Source organism: Colletes gigas, unplaced genomic scaffold (genome assembly GCF_013123115.1).
Source record: "Colletes gigas isolate AHSC1104 unplaced genomic scaffold, ASM1312311v1 Colletes_gigas_Sc00054, whole genome shotgun sequence".
Classification (NCBI taxonomy): Eukaryota; Metazoa; Arthropoda; class Insecta; order Hymenoptera; family Colletidae; genus Colletes; species Colletes gigas.
Window position 1 is genome coordinate 43,674 of NW_025106683.1, and position 15,060 is coordinate 58,733.

Below are 15,060 nucleotides of genomic sequence, written 5' to 3' on the forward strand. Positions count from 1 at the left end.
CGTGGGGCTAATCATGCCGTGGAATGCAATCTGTCCGCGAATTCGAGGCCTCCCGTAATTAGACAAACCACTGTGCACGCAATTACAAACAGCGTCGCGAGTTTATTCATAAATGTCTATTAACTCTTCGATAAATAAATTCTCTCGAACTATCTATAACCATAGTAATGTGTCGCGTGAATTTATAACTTTCTTGCAATTTTTTTAAATATTTCCATTTAACCCTAATCCTCAAAATTTGTGTGCAATTGAATTTTCTATCAAGGATATTTTACGTGTTATTAATTTACAATTTACACAATATTAATGTTGAGTATTAAGGTACATTTTCATTTAACACGTTTCATGAGTGAGACAACGCCATCTAGGGCGAAGTGGGCAGTAGAAGAACAACAAGAATTACCGTGAGCCTAGAGAACCGAAGTACAACTGTAGAAACAATTTTATAATAAACCAGTTAATAGAAACTTTGCATCACGCATCTTTATTTAACAATTAAGTTGGACGATATGTAATGTCGGACATTTAAAGCAAACAATATGTTTCATTTTTCTGTATCTTACGAATCGTACATTTAAGCTTGGTATGCAACTAAGACTCACATCCTGACAGAATTGGAATTAAAGAAACACAATTAGAAATCCTTACACGTCTCGTTCCAAGACTTTCCTAGTAAATCGATTTGTTTAATTTGTGTTGGGAAGAGAAAGGAAGATCAGTCTCAGTTTAAGTATAATACGACGCCATCAACGAGGGAAATGTGAACCAGGAATTGTTGTTTAATCCTAGACCTTTCGAAGGCTTTATTTGTTTATCGAAAACAAAAGAGTTTGCTTTTTATTAATTAATTACAATTGACAGATATAGTGTTGGATGACCAACACGACCAAACAAACACCACTCATCCAAAACATCCTAGTCCAGATTTCTAATCCTTACTCATCCTGAGTACCCTTCCTGAGTCACACTATCCCTTGATCATCGTCCCTACCCCTACCCATCTCCGCCAATAACTTATAAACGCCCGCAATACCGAAAAACAGTCAGAAAGAGACGAGTCTTCAGTCGACGTAATCATTGTACGAGTTTCTTCTCTTCAATAAAGTGTTGGAACACTAGTTTAAAGAGGTAACTTTTGCTGGAAATAAAATAGAAAGTAGACCAAGTATTTCAGGGTTGCTTTTGTAAATTTCCTCAGTAAACATAACTGGAGGATCGTTCTTTGTTTGTTGAAGAGTGTTTCTTTATTCCTGATCCTGTCGACAAATTTTAAATTCTGATTAGTTAATCCCTTGCACTATTTTCACGAGTCTGACTCGTAATTGACAATTTCGTCAAAACATGAATATCACGAGTCGAACTCGTAAATATCGATATTCCGTCGATCGACATATCGTGTTTCAAGTTCCGATATTAGGGCTGATTCCTATCATTCGGGCGTATGAGTTAGGCACGGCTTCTTTCGAATTTCAGCGTAGTGCAAGGGGTTAAATAATGTTTCTCACTCTTGTTACCAACAACTCGATACTCGTAACAGAGTTTACGACAGAACCAAGCAGCCACAATGACGTTTGTCTTCATGTTCTGCTCGAGTTGCCAAATCGCTTCAGAGTCTGGGTTGCCACCTAAATACCTAGCTCACATCTTGCTAGCTAGCTACCTAGCTGACCCCTTGCTAGCTAGCTACCTATCACACTCAATGCTAGCTAGCTACCTAGCTCACTCCTTGCTAACTGGCTACATAGGGGCACTCCTTGCTATCTAGCTACCTAGCTCACTCCTTGCTATCTAGCTACCTAGATCACTCCTTGCTATCTGGCTAGCTAGCACACTCAATGCTAGCTAGCTACCTAACTCACTCCTTGCTAGCTAGCTGCCTAGCTCACTCCTTGCTATCTGTCTACCTAGCTCACTCCTTGCTATCTAGCTGCCTAGCTCACTCCTTGCTATCTGGCTACCTCGTAGCCAGGCACTCGTGTTGCCAAATAGCTTCGTCTCGTGTGTTAAACGCACATAAAATGGAGTGTAAGGTGCCTCTTGTTCAAATAATTCGCCATTGTTAATAGCTGCGCAGCCCCTTAAACAACATGGCTTGCGCAAACTTGAAAAGTTTGGCTTAAAAGAGGCATTTCTGTAATTCAGAGCCTGATTAGTCGGGATCGCAGAAGTTTCGACATTCCCAGGTGCATTCCACGCGTTCAAAATAATTTTCCGACTCGATAGCAGCACACGTTTACGCGGGGAAGCCATAGAGGCGATGAGTTTGCGAAGAATGCGAGACACGACACGAGTTACCCACCTTGCCTCGAAGGTATCCTTCGTTGTACCCCAGTTATCTCGGGCCACGTGTCTCTACATATGGCGGAAACACCGGCCAAGAGCCAGCGGTAAAAAAACAAAGAAACGAAACGATCGCTGAGAGCTCGAACGAATCGGTTTTAGGACACCTGCTATACTTGCATTCGGTTCTCCGGAAAATTCGTGCCGATTTTTAAGGAAAATTGAACCTTTAATATACATTTATTATACTATATAGCCATAAGCCATTTTTTCGATTTTCTAGAAAATAAATTTGATAAAAAAAACAAAAATATCATGATGCTTCTAAAACCGTATTTCAATTGTGAAGAATCAGACAAATCATTACAAATATTGACAAACATTATAACGCAAATATCCACTTCAATGGAGTTCAATATTCTTTTAATATAAAAACTGTTGGATTAACTTGTTGTATTTTAAATAAAATTTATGAATTTTAACAACGTTGCAAATATAAGTTACAAAACATAATATAATATTTTTAAACACTTAAAATATTTTTTAAACTGTAACATTTTAACTACAATTTTTACAGTTTCAAACTAGGTTCAGTACCAGTAAATATTTCAACCTTAAGAAACTTTTTCGTTTGTTGTGTTCTGATTTCTATGATGTATGGTACGTTGTACACCGACTATAATTAACATCGTTGGATAGAATTAAAAGACTTAACTACTGTTTAATAAAAGATAATAAAAAATGAACTAAAAAAAATAAAAAAAATAAAAAAAATAAAAAAATATATTTTTTAAACTATAACATTTAAACTACAATTTTTACAGTTTCAAACTAGGTTCAGTACCAGTCAAAATCAACCTTATTAGAAACTTTTTCGTTTGTTGCATTCTAATTTCTATGATGAATGGTGTACACCGACTATAATTACCATTGTCGAATAGGATTAAAAAACTTAACTACTGTTTAATAAAAGGCAATAAAAAATGAATTAAAAAAATATTTTCGTCCAATTTAGTGGTCTCTATTCGTGTCCCCAAAAGTCTAGCACAATGCAACAGTAAATTCTTTCCAAAAAAAAAAAGGAAAAAGGAAACTTCAAATTTTAGCGCTGTTACAGCAAAATTGAAGAATAATTCAGATTGCAAAGAGTTAAATTGTAAATAAAAAATGAATTAAAAAAATATTATCGTCCGATTTAGTGGTCCCTATTCGTGTCCCTAAAAGTCTAAAAGCACAATGCAATTGTTAATTCTTTCCAAAAAAAAAAAGGAAAAAGGAAGCTTCAAATTTTAGCGCTGTTACAGCAAAATAGAAAAATAATTCGTAGTGCAAAGAGTTAAATTGTCGGTTCCCTGTTGACTCTCGATAGTCCAGGTAGGCGCAGAGTGCCATTGGGTAGCGGAACGAAGAGAAAAAGTGCAGCCTGCGCGCGGCACACGATACTTGGTGGCAGCTTGCCAGGTCTAAGGTATCCTTGGTAATCCTGGTTATCTCGTGGCCTGCACCGGCCTGGCACATCTGCCGCTGGCAAAGAAAGAGGAAATTGCCGCGAGCAGACCCACGGAGAATGGTCGGTTGTGTTCTTGAACCGGTGCTGCTCGTATATACCTAACACCTGCCCTGCCAGCTATTCCGTTCCTGGTTCTCCCCTGATTACCTTATGGCACGGGACGAGGACCCGAGAGAAACAGAAAATAAAGGGAACACGGACGAGGAAGGAGAGAGGGCAGGGCTCGTGCTGCTCAACGATCTTCGGGTTACCTGATCCTTGCTTGGTTTTACGGTCAGCCTTGGCTTATCCGAAATTTCCGGAAACTCGCCGACCGGAGGCATTCCTTTGTGACTCCGTGGAATTCGTATGTTAAACACGATACACCATGGCTACCTCTGCTTTAGATTCCATCCTTTGTTTCGACAGTTTCTTTCCTCCGAACTATGATCGCTCGTTGCGCAAACGGGGTGCAAAAAAAGTCTGGGGACACGTGTACGGATGAAAACGACGTTTGGTAGGAAACGTTTCGCAACGCGTATAGGTTGAGTGTGCTCTCTGATTGCCAAATTGTTGTGACACACGCCGGACGTTTCGTGAGAATCGTGGATCTTGCTGTTCCTTTGGTAAAACATTTTCTCTTATCGCGCTATCGTTTATTCAAATATTACGCGTACCGTTCCAGCGACCCGCCACGAATGCTGAGTGTAGGCAGAAAAATCCTGAATCTTTACTGGCCTTGAATTGTTGGGCCCCCCCCCCAGGTGCAAAGATAATAACGCCATCCTTATTTAATTAGGGATTTAATATGCAGTGCTTGTTTTTTGTATCTATACACATATATGAGCCGTTTATTTTGAAAATGGCCTAAACAAAATTGTCAACTCAAAGCAACAACCCCCCTTCTGGTTGTAAAAGCAATTGACACTAGTTCTTTGCCTCATATACAAAGAATATTAACAGACTATCTGAGCCGTTTATTTTGAAAGTGGCCTATAAGTTCATTTATCTTCAAATCGAGATATTTAAAGGTTTGCGTTTCAATGAATATAAAAATATACGGATACTAATGAGTCATACTGCTTAAGTGTATCCAAGGGTGTTAAATTTATAGTTCCTATTAAAATACTGGCAATTATTACTTAATATGCGTTTTCTTATCAAGAATGGAGTTAGGCCACTTTCAAAATTAACAACCAGATTCATTATAAAATTTGAAGGTGCCCAAGTCCATTCGACATAATTTAAGATGCTTCAAATTGAAAAAAACAATACTGAATTTATTTTACGTATCTTTAAAACACTTTGGAAACATAATTTATGCCATTCAAAACATTTTTTAACTACATAACGTACAAAATTACAAACATAAATTTATCACAAAACAATTTACTACTCATCTACATTTTGTGCGTGTGAAAGGGATTTGAAGAAATCATGATGTTCCGGTGGTATATATCGTAATAGGTCAGTTATGGCCTTGAATTTTGCTGTTGTAATTTGTTTGATAGTTTTATACAGTGGTGTCGATACAATATTTTCGAACTTTCTTGGTCTACCCCGACTTGGTAATAAATTCAGGACTTTAAAATTTTCATTCTCATTCATCGATGTCTTATACGTATAATAAATTTTATACGGTTCATTTCTGACAAAACGCATCCAACATATTTTTAACCAGTTTATTGATTCTCCATCAGAATTCTTTACCCTTTTAAAAATTGCGTCTTTGAATAATTTTATTGATACAAAATCTTCTCGTCTCGTTTCATTTACAATAAAATTATTACCTTTCCGACACTTTTTAATAATCTTGTAATAATCTCGGGGAACGAACGGTAAATTATTTTTTTTTAATGACATTTCTACCACGCGAAAATCTCTATCATTTGGTAAAAACGAATGTCCTGATATTAAAAATTTGTGATCTATGATTTCCACATTATTTTCCAAAGTTTGGACAATTTTTAACCACATTAAAGCTACTTTAATGTTTCTATTTTGCCCGGCGCACATGTCACTGTAAGCTATAATGTGTCTTTCGCTTCTTAAATTTTTAACATGTTTTAGGATGCATGAAACAATTTCTTGAGCACCTCTGGATGCAATAGTTTCATCCCAAACGTGCATGTAAACATTAAATATCTCGATTTAAGTATAAATGGAGTTAGGCCACTTTCAAACTACAAGGTTCAATTATTGAACTAACTCTGAAAATTGCTACGTGAAATTGTTAACATTGTGGACAGAAAATATTCTACTATTCAGTAAATAATAAAAAAATTTAAAATAGTTGGTAAATATGAAAATAAAACACGCCGTGGTCGTCCTGAAATTCTAAATAATAGTGATGTTCGATCTGTACTGTAAATTATTCGTCAAATCCAAAAGTAAGTGCTCGAAAAATAGCCTCAGATGTGGAAAATGATTTTGGGGAAATGATACACCCTGAAGATATTCGAAGAATTTTTAAAAAATCCGGGTATCGTGAACCTAATAATCGATAATAATAATGCACTGCAAATTATTCGCCAAATCCAAAATTAAGTGCTCGAAAAATAGCCTCAGATGTGGAAAATGATTTTGGGGAAATGATACACCCTGAAGATATTCGAAGAATTTTTAAAAAATCCGGGTATCGTGAACCTAATAATCGATAATAATAATGCACTGCAAATTATTCGCCAAATCCAAAATTAAGTGCTCGAAAAATAGCCTCAGATGTGGAAAATGATTTTGGGGAAATGATACACCCCGAAGATATTCGAAGAATTTTGAAAAAATCTGGGTATCGTGAACCTAATAATCGAAACCTTTAGTCAGTGACATCAACAGTTCCAAGAGAATTGAATTCGCAAAAAAAAACATGAAAACGAGAATATACAATTTTTGGAAAGAGTATTATTCACTGACGAAACTAAGTATAATATTTATAATGTTATAATTTTATAACTTTGTAATTTTAAAATTTTATAATATTATAACTTTAGAATTTTACAATTTTATAATATTGTAACTTTATAATTTTATAATTTTATAATATTGTAACTTTATAATTTTATAATTTTATAATATTATAACTTTATAACTTTATAATTTTATAATTTTATAACTTTATAACTTTATAATTTTATAATATTGTGGCGGCCAAGGCACCACATACGCCTTAGTCGTTCGAAGCCGCTACAATGTATGGTTGCACACGAGACGACCAGAGCCGCGCGAGCCGAAAAGCTCCAAATCAATCAAATCAATCAAAGCTACTTTAATGTTTCTATTTTGCCCGGCGCACATGTCACTGTAAGCTATAATGTGTCTTTCGCTTCTTAAATTTTTAACATGTTTTAGGATGCATGAAACAATTTCTTGAGCACCTCTGGATGCAATAGTTTCATCCCAAACGTGCATGTAAACATTAAATATCTCGATTTAAGTATAAATGGAGTTAGGCCACATTCAAACTACACGGTTCAATTATTGAACTAACTCTGAAAACTTATGTGTCAAGAATTATCGTATTTGCTCGGAATGTAAGCAACCTGAAATGCTTTACTGATAAATAACACGAAATTGTACATGTAATCATGGTAACCGGAAAAAATTGAAAAATGGAGTTAGGCCACTTTCAAAATAAACGGCTCATATAGAAATTAAGAAGCATTTATTATACAAACGTACTGCATGAGGGTCACGAAAGTGTTTTAAATTTTGAATTTATTGAAGTAAACATTGTTTTGCTTAAAAATATGTAAACATTTGTAAGTTGATTCCGTCTCTAGGCATCGTATGGTAAATTCTATGTCGTTAGTTGTCGATTATCGTGTGTTCGGTGACAATGAATTCAAAGAGAACAGAAACGCAAATATGCGAAAGGGAAATTATAGTTTTTTATATTTGACCCATCACCGTATTGGTGCTCTCGAACAGAATATTTTCTAATCCTGACATTTTTTCTATCATACAAAATAATAATTTAAAGTGATCAAGTTAGGTAAAATACCTTGTATAGTTAAAAAATGTAATAATTTAATTCTACTCTGACGTAAGATAAATGCAACAAAATTCCGCAAGAATTCGTTAGGTATTTACGTTTAAAAAGTTTTAATTAAAATATGAGAACTATTTGAATATTGAAAATACGAGGTTTGAGAAACACTGCCGTGAGCTGTATTAATTACACGACAAGAGAAGAATAATTTCCGGGGAAAGAAAATGTCAGACGTACAGTGGCTCGCAAAAGTGTTCGAACGCATGCAAGAAATAAATGAAACGAAAGAGATATTTATGTTAGAGTTCAGTTTCGAAGATAGCATCTTAATAGCTATTAGACACAAGTATCAGGATAATATGTGCAAAATTTCAACTCGATCCAACAGTGTATATTGAAATTAAGAAGCATTTATTATAGAAACGTATTGCACGAGGGTCACGAAAGTGTTTGAACGCGAGGAATTCATTGAAGTAAACATTGTTTTGCTTAAAAATATGTAAACATTTGTAAGTTGATTCCGTCTCTAGGCATCGTATGGTAAATTCTATGTCGTTAGTTGTCGATTATCGTGTGTTCGGTGACAATGAATTCAAAGAGAACAGAAACGCAAATATGCGAAAGGGAAATTATAGCGAGGATGCACAAAGATGGAAAATCGTATCGAGAAATAGCTAAGTGTGTAGGTAGAAGTGTGTCCACTTATTATAAAAAAGTTAAAAATTGAAGGTGCAGTGATAAACAAACAGCGTGCAGGCCGACCGAGCAAGTTAAGTGCAAGGGAACAGAAGATTGTTGTTCGCGAAATTAAAAAAGATCCGACTATTTCGGCAACAGGACTTGCTCAAATGGTTAGCGAGGATTTTGGAAAAATTGTTCACCCCGAATTATGCCGCGGAATACTACGGAAAAATAATTTTAATGGTAGAGCACCAAGGAAGAAGCCATTCATCGGTAAAGCGAATAAAGCTAAACGATTAAAGTTTGTAAAAGAATACGAAAGTAAAGATTGTAACTTTTGGAACGGAGTTATTTTCTCCGACGAAAGTAAATTTAACATATTTGGGTCGGATGGACAGCGATATGTGTGGAGAAAACCGAATACGGAAATGAATATGAGAAATTTACGCCCAACTGTGAAACACGGAGGAGGTTCGGTTATGATGAAAAATGGAGTTAGGCCACTTTCAAAATAAACGGCTCATATATAGTACAGTTTTCGTCAATTTTGCTATTGGTTCGTCGTTAACTGTCGCAGAGATTGAAGCAAATTGGGAGAAGTGGGAATGTGGAATGCCTATTGCATTTTTTCATCGAGAGAATACGTAGAAACATAGAGTTTTAATGGATGTTTAGGGAATGTTAGGGAAACTCATAAAAAATATGATATATAATACTTTGAATAAAAACATTAAAATTTACGAATATACTTCAGTTTTCGTCAAAATTGCAATTTAAATCTCAAATTGTAACAAAATTTAACGCATGACGGATATAGTCGTCATGATACAAAATTCAGCCCACATCTCCATGACGGATATCAGTCGTCGAAGACACTTAACTGGTTAAAAGGACGCAAGGGAACGTAATCTCGGTAAAATAGGAAAATATCGCGAGTAACAGCGTCACGAAGCAAGTTTCTCCGCGAGCAGCGAGACAATGCATCATCGATTTCTCGCGGCCAAGCACGAACGTTGGTCGAAGGCTGCATTTATTTGGGTCGCGGACACCAGCGAATTATCTCCTCGATCCTTCCGCTCTTACCACGTCTCTGACCCCCATTTCTGTCTCGCTATCAGTCTTTATTACGTATGTATTTATAGTCGCCTCGCGATTAGTTGTACATTTTTTTTTCCACCGTTTCTGTCTGTCCGGATAAATCAACCGAATATTCTTACGACTTCTTTATTGGACCCGATTGCACCAGCGCTAAAGATGCAACAAAATTAACGATAATTTAACTATTGCATAACGCAATCGATTTGTTGCAAATGAAATGAATGTTACTCAACTGATTTTTTAAACTTATTATACATTACTATATTATACAGTAATATACTATTATAAGTGTAACCCTAAGGGGAAGCATTAAAATGAATACATACATACAGTAATATACTATTATAATTAAATTAAATAAATAACTTAAAAAAAAAAATAACTAAATTAGAATTATATAGTAATATACTTATTATATTTTACTAGTCGAAATAACCTTCAATAAGGTAAGCAAAAAGTTTTACAGTTTTTTGGGGTTTTCTCTGATTTCTGTATTATTTGTTACCATTTTTAATAATACCTTTAATTACGTCTTAGAGAGAATTAAATTTAACATTGAAAAGTTGAATAAACATCCTGCCTAATAAAGCACCAATTAAATGTACTTTTTATTTATAGTATACTAAAATCACATTAATAACACACCCCATATAGTAAAATAGTATTAAAGTTATATATTTATTACCATTTTTAATAATACCTTTAATTATGCCTTAGAGAGAATTGAATTTAACATTAAAAAGTTGAATAAACATTCTCTCTGATAAAGAATCAATTAAATGTACTTTTTATTCATAGTATACTAAAATCACATTAATAACGCCCACCATATACAGGGTGTTCGGCCACCTCTAGCAAAAATTTTAATGAGCGATAGTAGAGGCCAAAATAAGACGAAAATCAAGAATACCAATTTGTTGATGGAAGCTTCGTTAAAAAGTTATTAACGTTTAAAGTGCCGCCCTAACTGAATTTTTTTCTCGAAAATGCGCAAGATTTCGGGGGTATGTCTATTCACCAAAAATGACTGTAATTGAACCCTACAACCGAAAATAATTTTTCCACAACGATTTGCAATTTTTTAATTTTCTCGAATAATTTCACACCTTCTCTATTTTTTTTCTCGAAAGTGGGCAGGATTTCGTGGGTATGTCTAATGACAAAAACTGATTGCAATTGACCCCCGCAACCGAAAATAATTTTTCCACAACGATTTGCAATTTTTTTTCTCCGTTGAAAAATTTAGGCGCCTAATTGGATTTTCAGTAAGGAATTTTTTTCTCGAAAGTGCGTACAATTTCGGAGGTATGTGTAATGATAAAAAATGATTGTAATTGATCCCCGCAACCGAAAATAATTTTTTTAGAACGATTTGAAAAATTTTTTTTCGCCGAAAAATTTCACCACCTACTCGATTTTTTTTCTCGAAAGTAGATAGGATTTCGGAGGTATGTGTGCTCACCAAAAATGATTGTAGTTGACCCCCGCAACCGAAAATAATTTTTCCAGAACGATTTGAAATTTTTGAATTTAATTGTTAATAACTCTTTAACGAAGCTTCCATCAACAAATTAGTACTCTTGATTTTCGTCTTATTTTGGCCTCTACTATCGCTCATTAAAATTTTTGCTAGAGGTGGCCGAACACCCTGTATAGTAAAATACTATTAAAGTTATATGTCGAAGAGTATTGCTTTGCGAAAAGTAGTCTCCATATTTTATTTTCATATTATTTTATGATTCTGAGATTTTTAATAATATTCCATTTTAAAATCCCGTGTTTGTAACAATGCATATATATGTATTATTCGTTACCATTTTTAATAATACCTTTAAGTATTGAATTTAACATTAAAAAGTTGAACAAACATCCTCTCTAATAAAGAAACAATTAAGCTTGATAAAAACGATTCGTGACAAGGAATCACAAAAAAGGAATTATATCAAAACATTAATTACGATACGAACATATTGTTTTGTTTTTCTGTTGTTGTTCAGCCCAAATATGTCTCCCTGAGAGTACGGCATCGCTTTTTTATGCACACGTGTTTAATTTACTTCTATTATAAATCTACGTTTATATCGAACAGTTATATCGAATGTGATCATTACAAAACCACGACACACGGTATTTCAGATTTTCGAAAATGTCAAACGACGAGTCGCTGACAGCGTGCAAGGAGGAGAAGGAAGATAAGACGGATCCGGGCGCTAGTAGACACGGGAACTTCATGAATTATTACCAATTCCATCCTGCGGAAGAGCGCGTGCGACAACTTCCGCGTGGCGTGTGGCGGCCGGCCCATCCGGACCGGAAATACGTAGGCCTAGACGTCGGTTGTAACGCGGGGGTAAGACTGAAACAGCTGTCAGACGAAATAGGATGAGTCGGCCGTGATCCGAAATTACAAACGACGCGTGTCTAAATTTAGCGGAGTTATCCCTTTTACAGAATTGCTCGAAAACTTGGATGCTTCCGGAAATTCGTTCGGTTTTTGTTATAACGCGAACGGGCATTCCTACTCTCGACGTTTCCGTAAATAGAATCGTAAAATAGGGAAACTTTAGTTGCCTATGGCGAGTGTAAAAAGTATTCGTACTAATTACGACCAAAATGCTGAATAACTCCTACAATAGTGAATATATTTCACTGAAATTTTGAGGGGGGCTGGAGTTCGTGGATACCTACAAAAAAGTATTAAACAACTTCCCTGTGCAGCGCCGACCAAATTTATTAAAAATGGAAAACGAATTTCTAAGAAAGATCGATAATGCCTAAATTTTTGGATGAAAAACAAAATTTCAAATCGTTCTGAAAAAATTATTTTCGGTTATAGGGGTCAATTACAATCATATTTGTTGAATAGGCATATCCCCGAAATCCAACGCATTTTCGAGAAAAAAAATCGAATAGGTGTCTAAATTTTTCGGTGAAAAAGAAAATTTCAAATCGTTCTGAAAAAATTATTTTCTGTTATAGGGGTCAATTACAATCATATTTGTTGAATAGGCATATCCCCGAAATCCAACGCATTTTCGAGAAAAAAAATCGAATAGGTGTCTAAATTTTTCGGTGAAAAAGAAAATTTCAAATCGTTCTGAAAAAATTATTTTCTGTTATAGGGGTCAATTACAATTATTTTTGTTGAATAGACATACCCTCGAAATCCTACTCACTTTCTAGAAAAAAATTCGAGAAGGTGTGAAATTTTACGACGAAAACACAAAATTGCAAATCGTTTTGGAAAAATTGTTTTCGTTTGCGGGGGTCAATCACAATCATTTTTGGTGAATAGATGTACCCCCGAAATCCTGCGCATTTTCGAGAAAAAAATTCAGTTCGGACTTTAAACGTTAATAAATTATATTATCGGTAAGGAATTTCTTTTCTCGAAAATGGTTAGGATTTCGAGGTTATGTGTATTGACCAAAAATGATTGTAATTGATACCCTCAACCGCAAATAATTTTTTCAGGACGATTCCAATATTTTTTTTGCCGATAAAAGCTACCCCCTGTCAATTTTTCTTGAAACTTCGTTTTTGATTTTTAGTAATTTTGTTTGACGCGCTATAGAAAAGTTGTCTAATACTTTTTTGTAGGCGCCCATGAGCTCTACTTCAGAAAAAAAGTTTCATTGAAATATATTCACTATTGTCGAAGTTATGGCTGTTTGAAAATTGGACCATTTTTATGGGTTTTTTTTTCATTTTACGGGGTTAAGGAATAACTTTTTGAATATTTTTGCGATTTGTACATATTCTCCACTAAAATACGCGTAGTTTGCTATTTGAAACATTAAAATCCTTCAATCCGTTCAGAAGTTATATCGTTTTAAAGATACGCATGAAATCTTGGAGTGACATTTCTGGGTCTGAAATTATATTTTCGGTAAGGAATTTTTTTCTCGAAAATGGTTAGGATTACGAGGGTTTGTCTATTGATAAAAAATGATTGTAATTGACCCTCGCAATCAAAAATAATTTTTCCAGAACGATTTGAAACTCTTTAATTATGTCGAAAAAATTGTCCACTTTCTGAATTTTTTTCTCGAAAATGCGAAGGATTTCGGGGGTATGTCACTTCACAAAAAATGATTGTAAATGACCCTCGCAATTAAAAATAATTTTTTCAGAATGATTTGAAATTTTTTAGTTTCGCCGAATTTAAACGTTAATAACTTTTTAATGAAATCTCAATCAACAAATAGGTATTCTTGATTTTCGTCTTATTTTGGCCTCTAGAATCCCCCATTAAAATTTTTCCCAGGTACACCCTGTATAAGATCTCGTTATATAAATACTAAAAATTGCTTGTTATTGCACTTCCTTCCTTCAACCTCAAGAAATCGCAAATTATTATAATATTTTCAGGATTTAACGTTCGTGTTGCACGATTTCCTCGTGAACGCCGTATCGACCGATCGAGCGGAGATCTCGTTGCTCGGCGTGGATCTCGATCCGATACTGATCGAACGAGCACGAGAACGGAACCCACGACCGGATCAGATCATTTTCGAGTGCCTCGATTTCGTTACCGACGATCGCAACCATATTTTCGAGGGCTACCTTCGCCGTTTCGAGAAGTCACGCTTCGACGTGGTATTCTGTTTCTCCGTGACGATGTGGATCCATTTGAATCACGGGGACAAAGGACTGGCGGAATTTCTACGAAAAGCTTGCTCCCTCGCGCGGATGGTCGTGATCGAGCCTCAACTTTGGAAATGTTACAGAAACGCGTCGAGACGATTGAGGCGATCGAAAGGCGAGGGATTCCCCTTATTGAAGACTCTGGAGCTCACTGGCGACCCAGCAGCGCATATCGAACGTATATTGACGAATATTTGTAACTTTCGACGAGTGGCCGTCACCGCCGACAACGAGTGGAAGCGGAGACTATTAATTTATGAGAGGACGTGAGCAACCGCTCTCAAGATTGATGCATTTCCGTAAGTTAATCGACGTCAAACGAATGAATGGAGATCTTTTTATGCGGCCACCGCTGAGAGAATATTAATGCCATCGTTAGAACGTGTAGTCCCTGAAAGCATGCCACGGACAAAGGCTACGTATACAGGGTGTAAACGCTTACCGGCTGAGAGCCTATCAATCAACTGTTTTACCGGCCAACGTTTACCGACCGATAGCCTATCAATCAACTGTTTTACCGGCCAACGTTTACCGACCGATAGCCGATTAATCAACCGCTACCGGTCGGTAAAGTGTTAAGGTACCATTTTAAACTGGTCTTCTCAACATTAATTAATAAATAATATCTGCAAAATAGATCCTTCAGAAGCTTTGTAAGAACTAGAAATAAGCTAATTTATCAAATGGTTGAATAAGGAAATAAAAATACAAAGACTTGGTATAATGGATAGTATGAAGTTTCACGAGTGTAAAAGTCATGCTCAAACATGTTAACACTTTACCGACCGATAGCCTATCAATCAACTGTTTTACCGACCAACGCTTACCGACCGATAGCCTATCAATCAACTGTTTTACCGGCCAACGTTTACCGACC

The 15,060-nt window shown here is 35.5% G+C and overlaps 1 protein-coding gene across 3 annotated transcripts in view; it reads left to right on the top strand.

Moving 5' to 3' along the window:
- The window catches only part of LOC122403468 (probable RNA methyltransferase CG11342), a 49,535-nt gene extending 34,475 nt beyond the window's left edge, over nucleotides 1-15,060 (top strand). For 2 of the 3 annotated variants that reach the window (XM_043406996.1, XM_043406997.1), the window contains 2 exons: nucleotides 11,673-11,886; nucleotides 13,908-15,060. In XM_043406996.1, coding sequence (XP_043262931.1) covers nucleotides 11,683-11,886; nucleotides 13,908-14,453 — 750 coding nt within the window. In that variant the 5' untranslated portion in view covers nucleotides 11,673-11,682 and the 3' untranslated portion in view covers nucleotides 14,454-15,060. The remainder of the gene's footprint in view (nucleotides 1-11,672; nucleotides 11,887-13,907) is intronic. The other variant, XM_043406998.1, reaches the window with a different exon arrangement.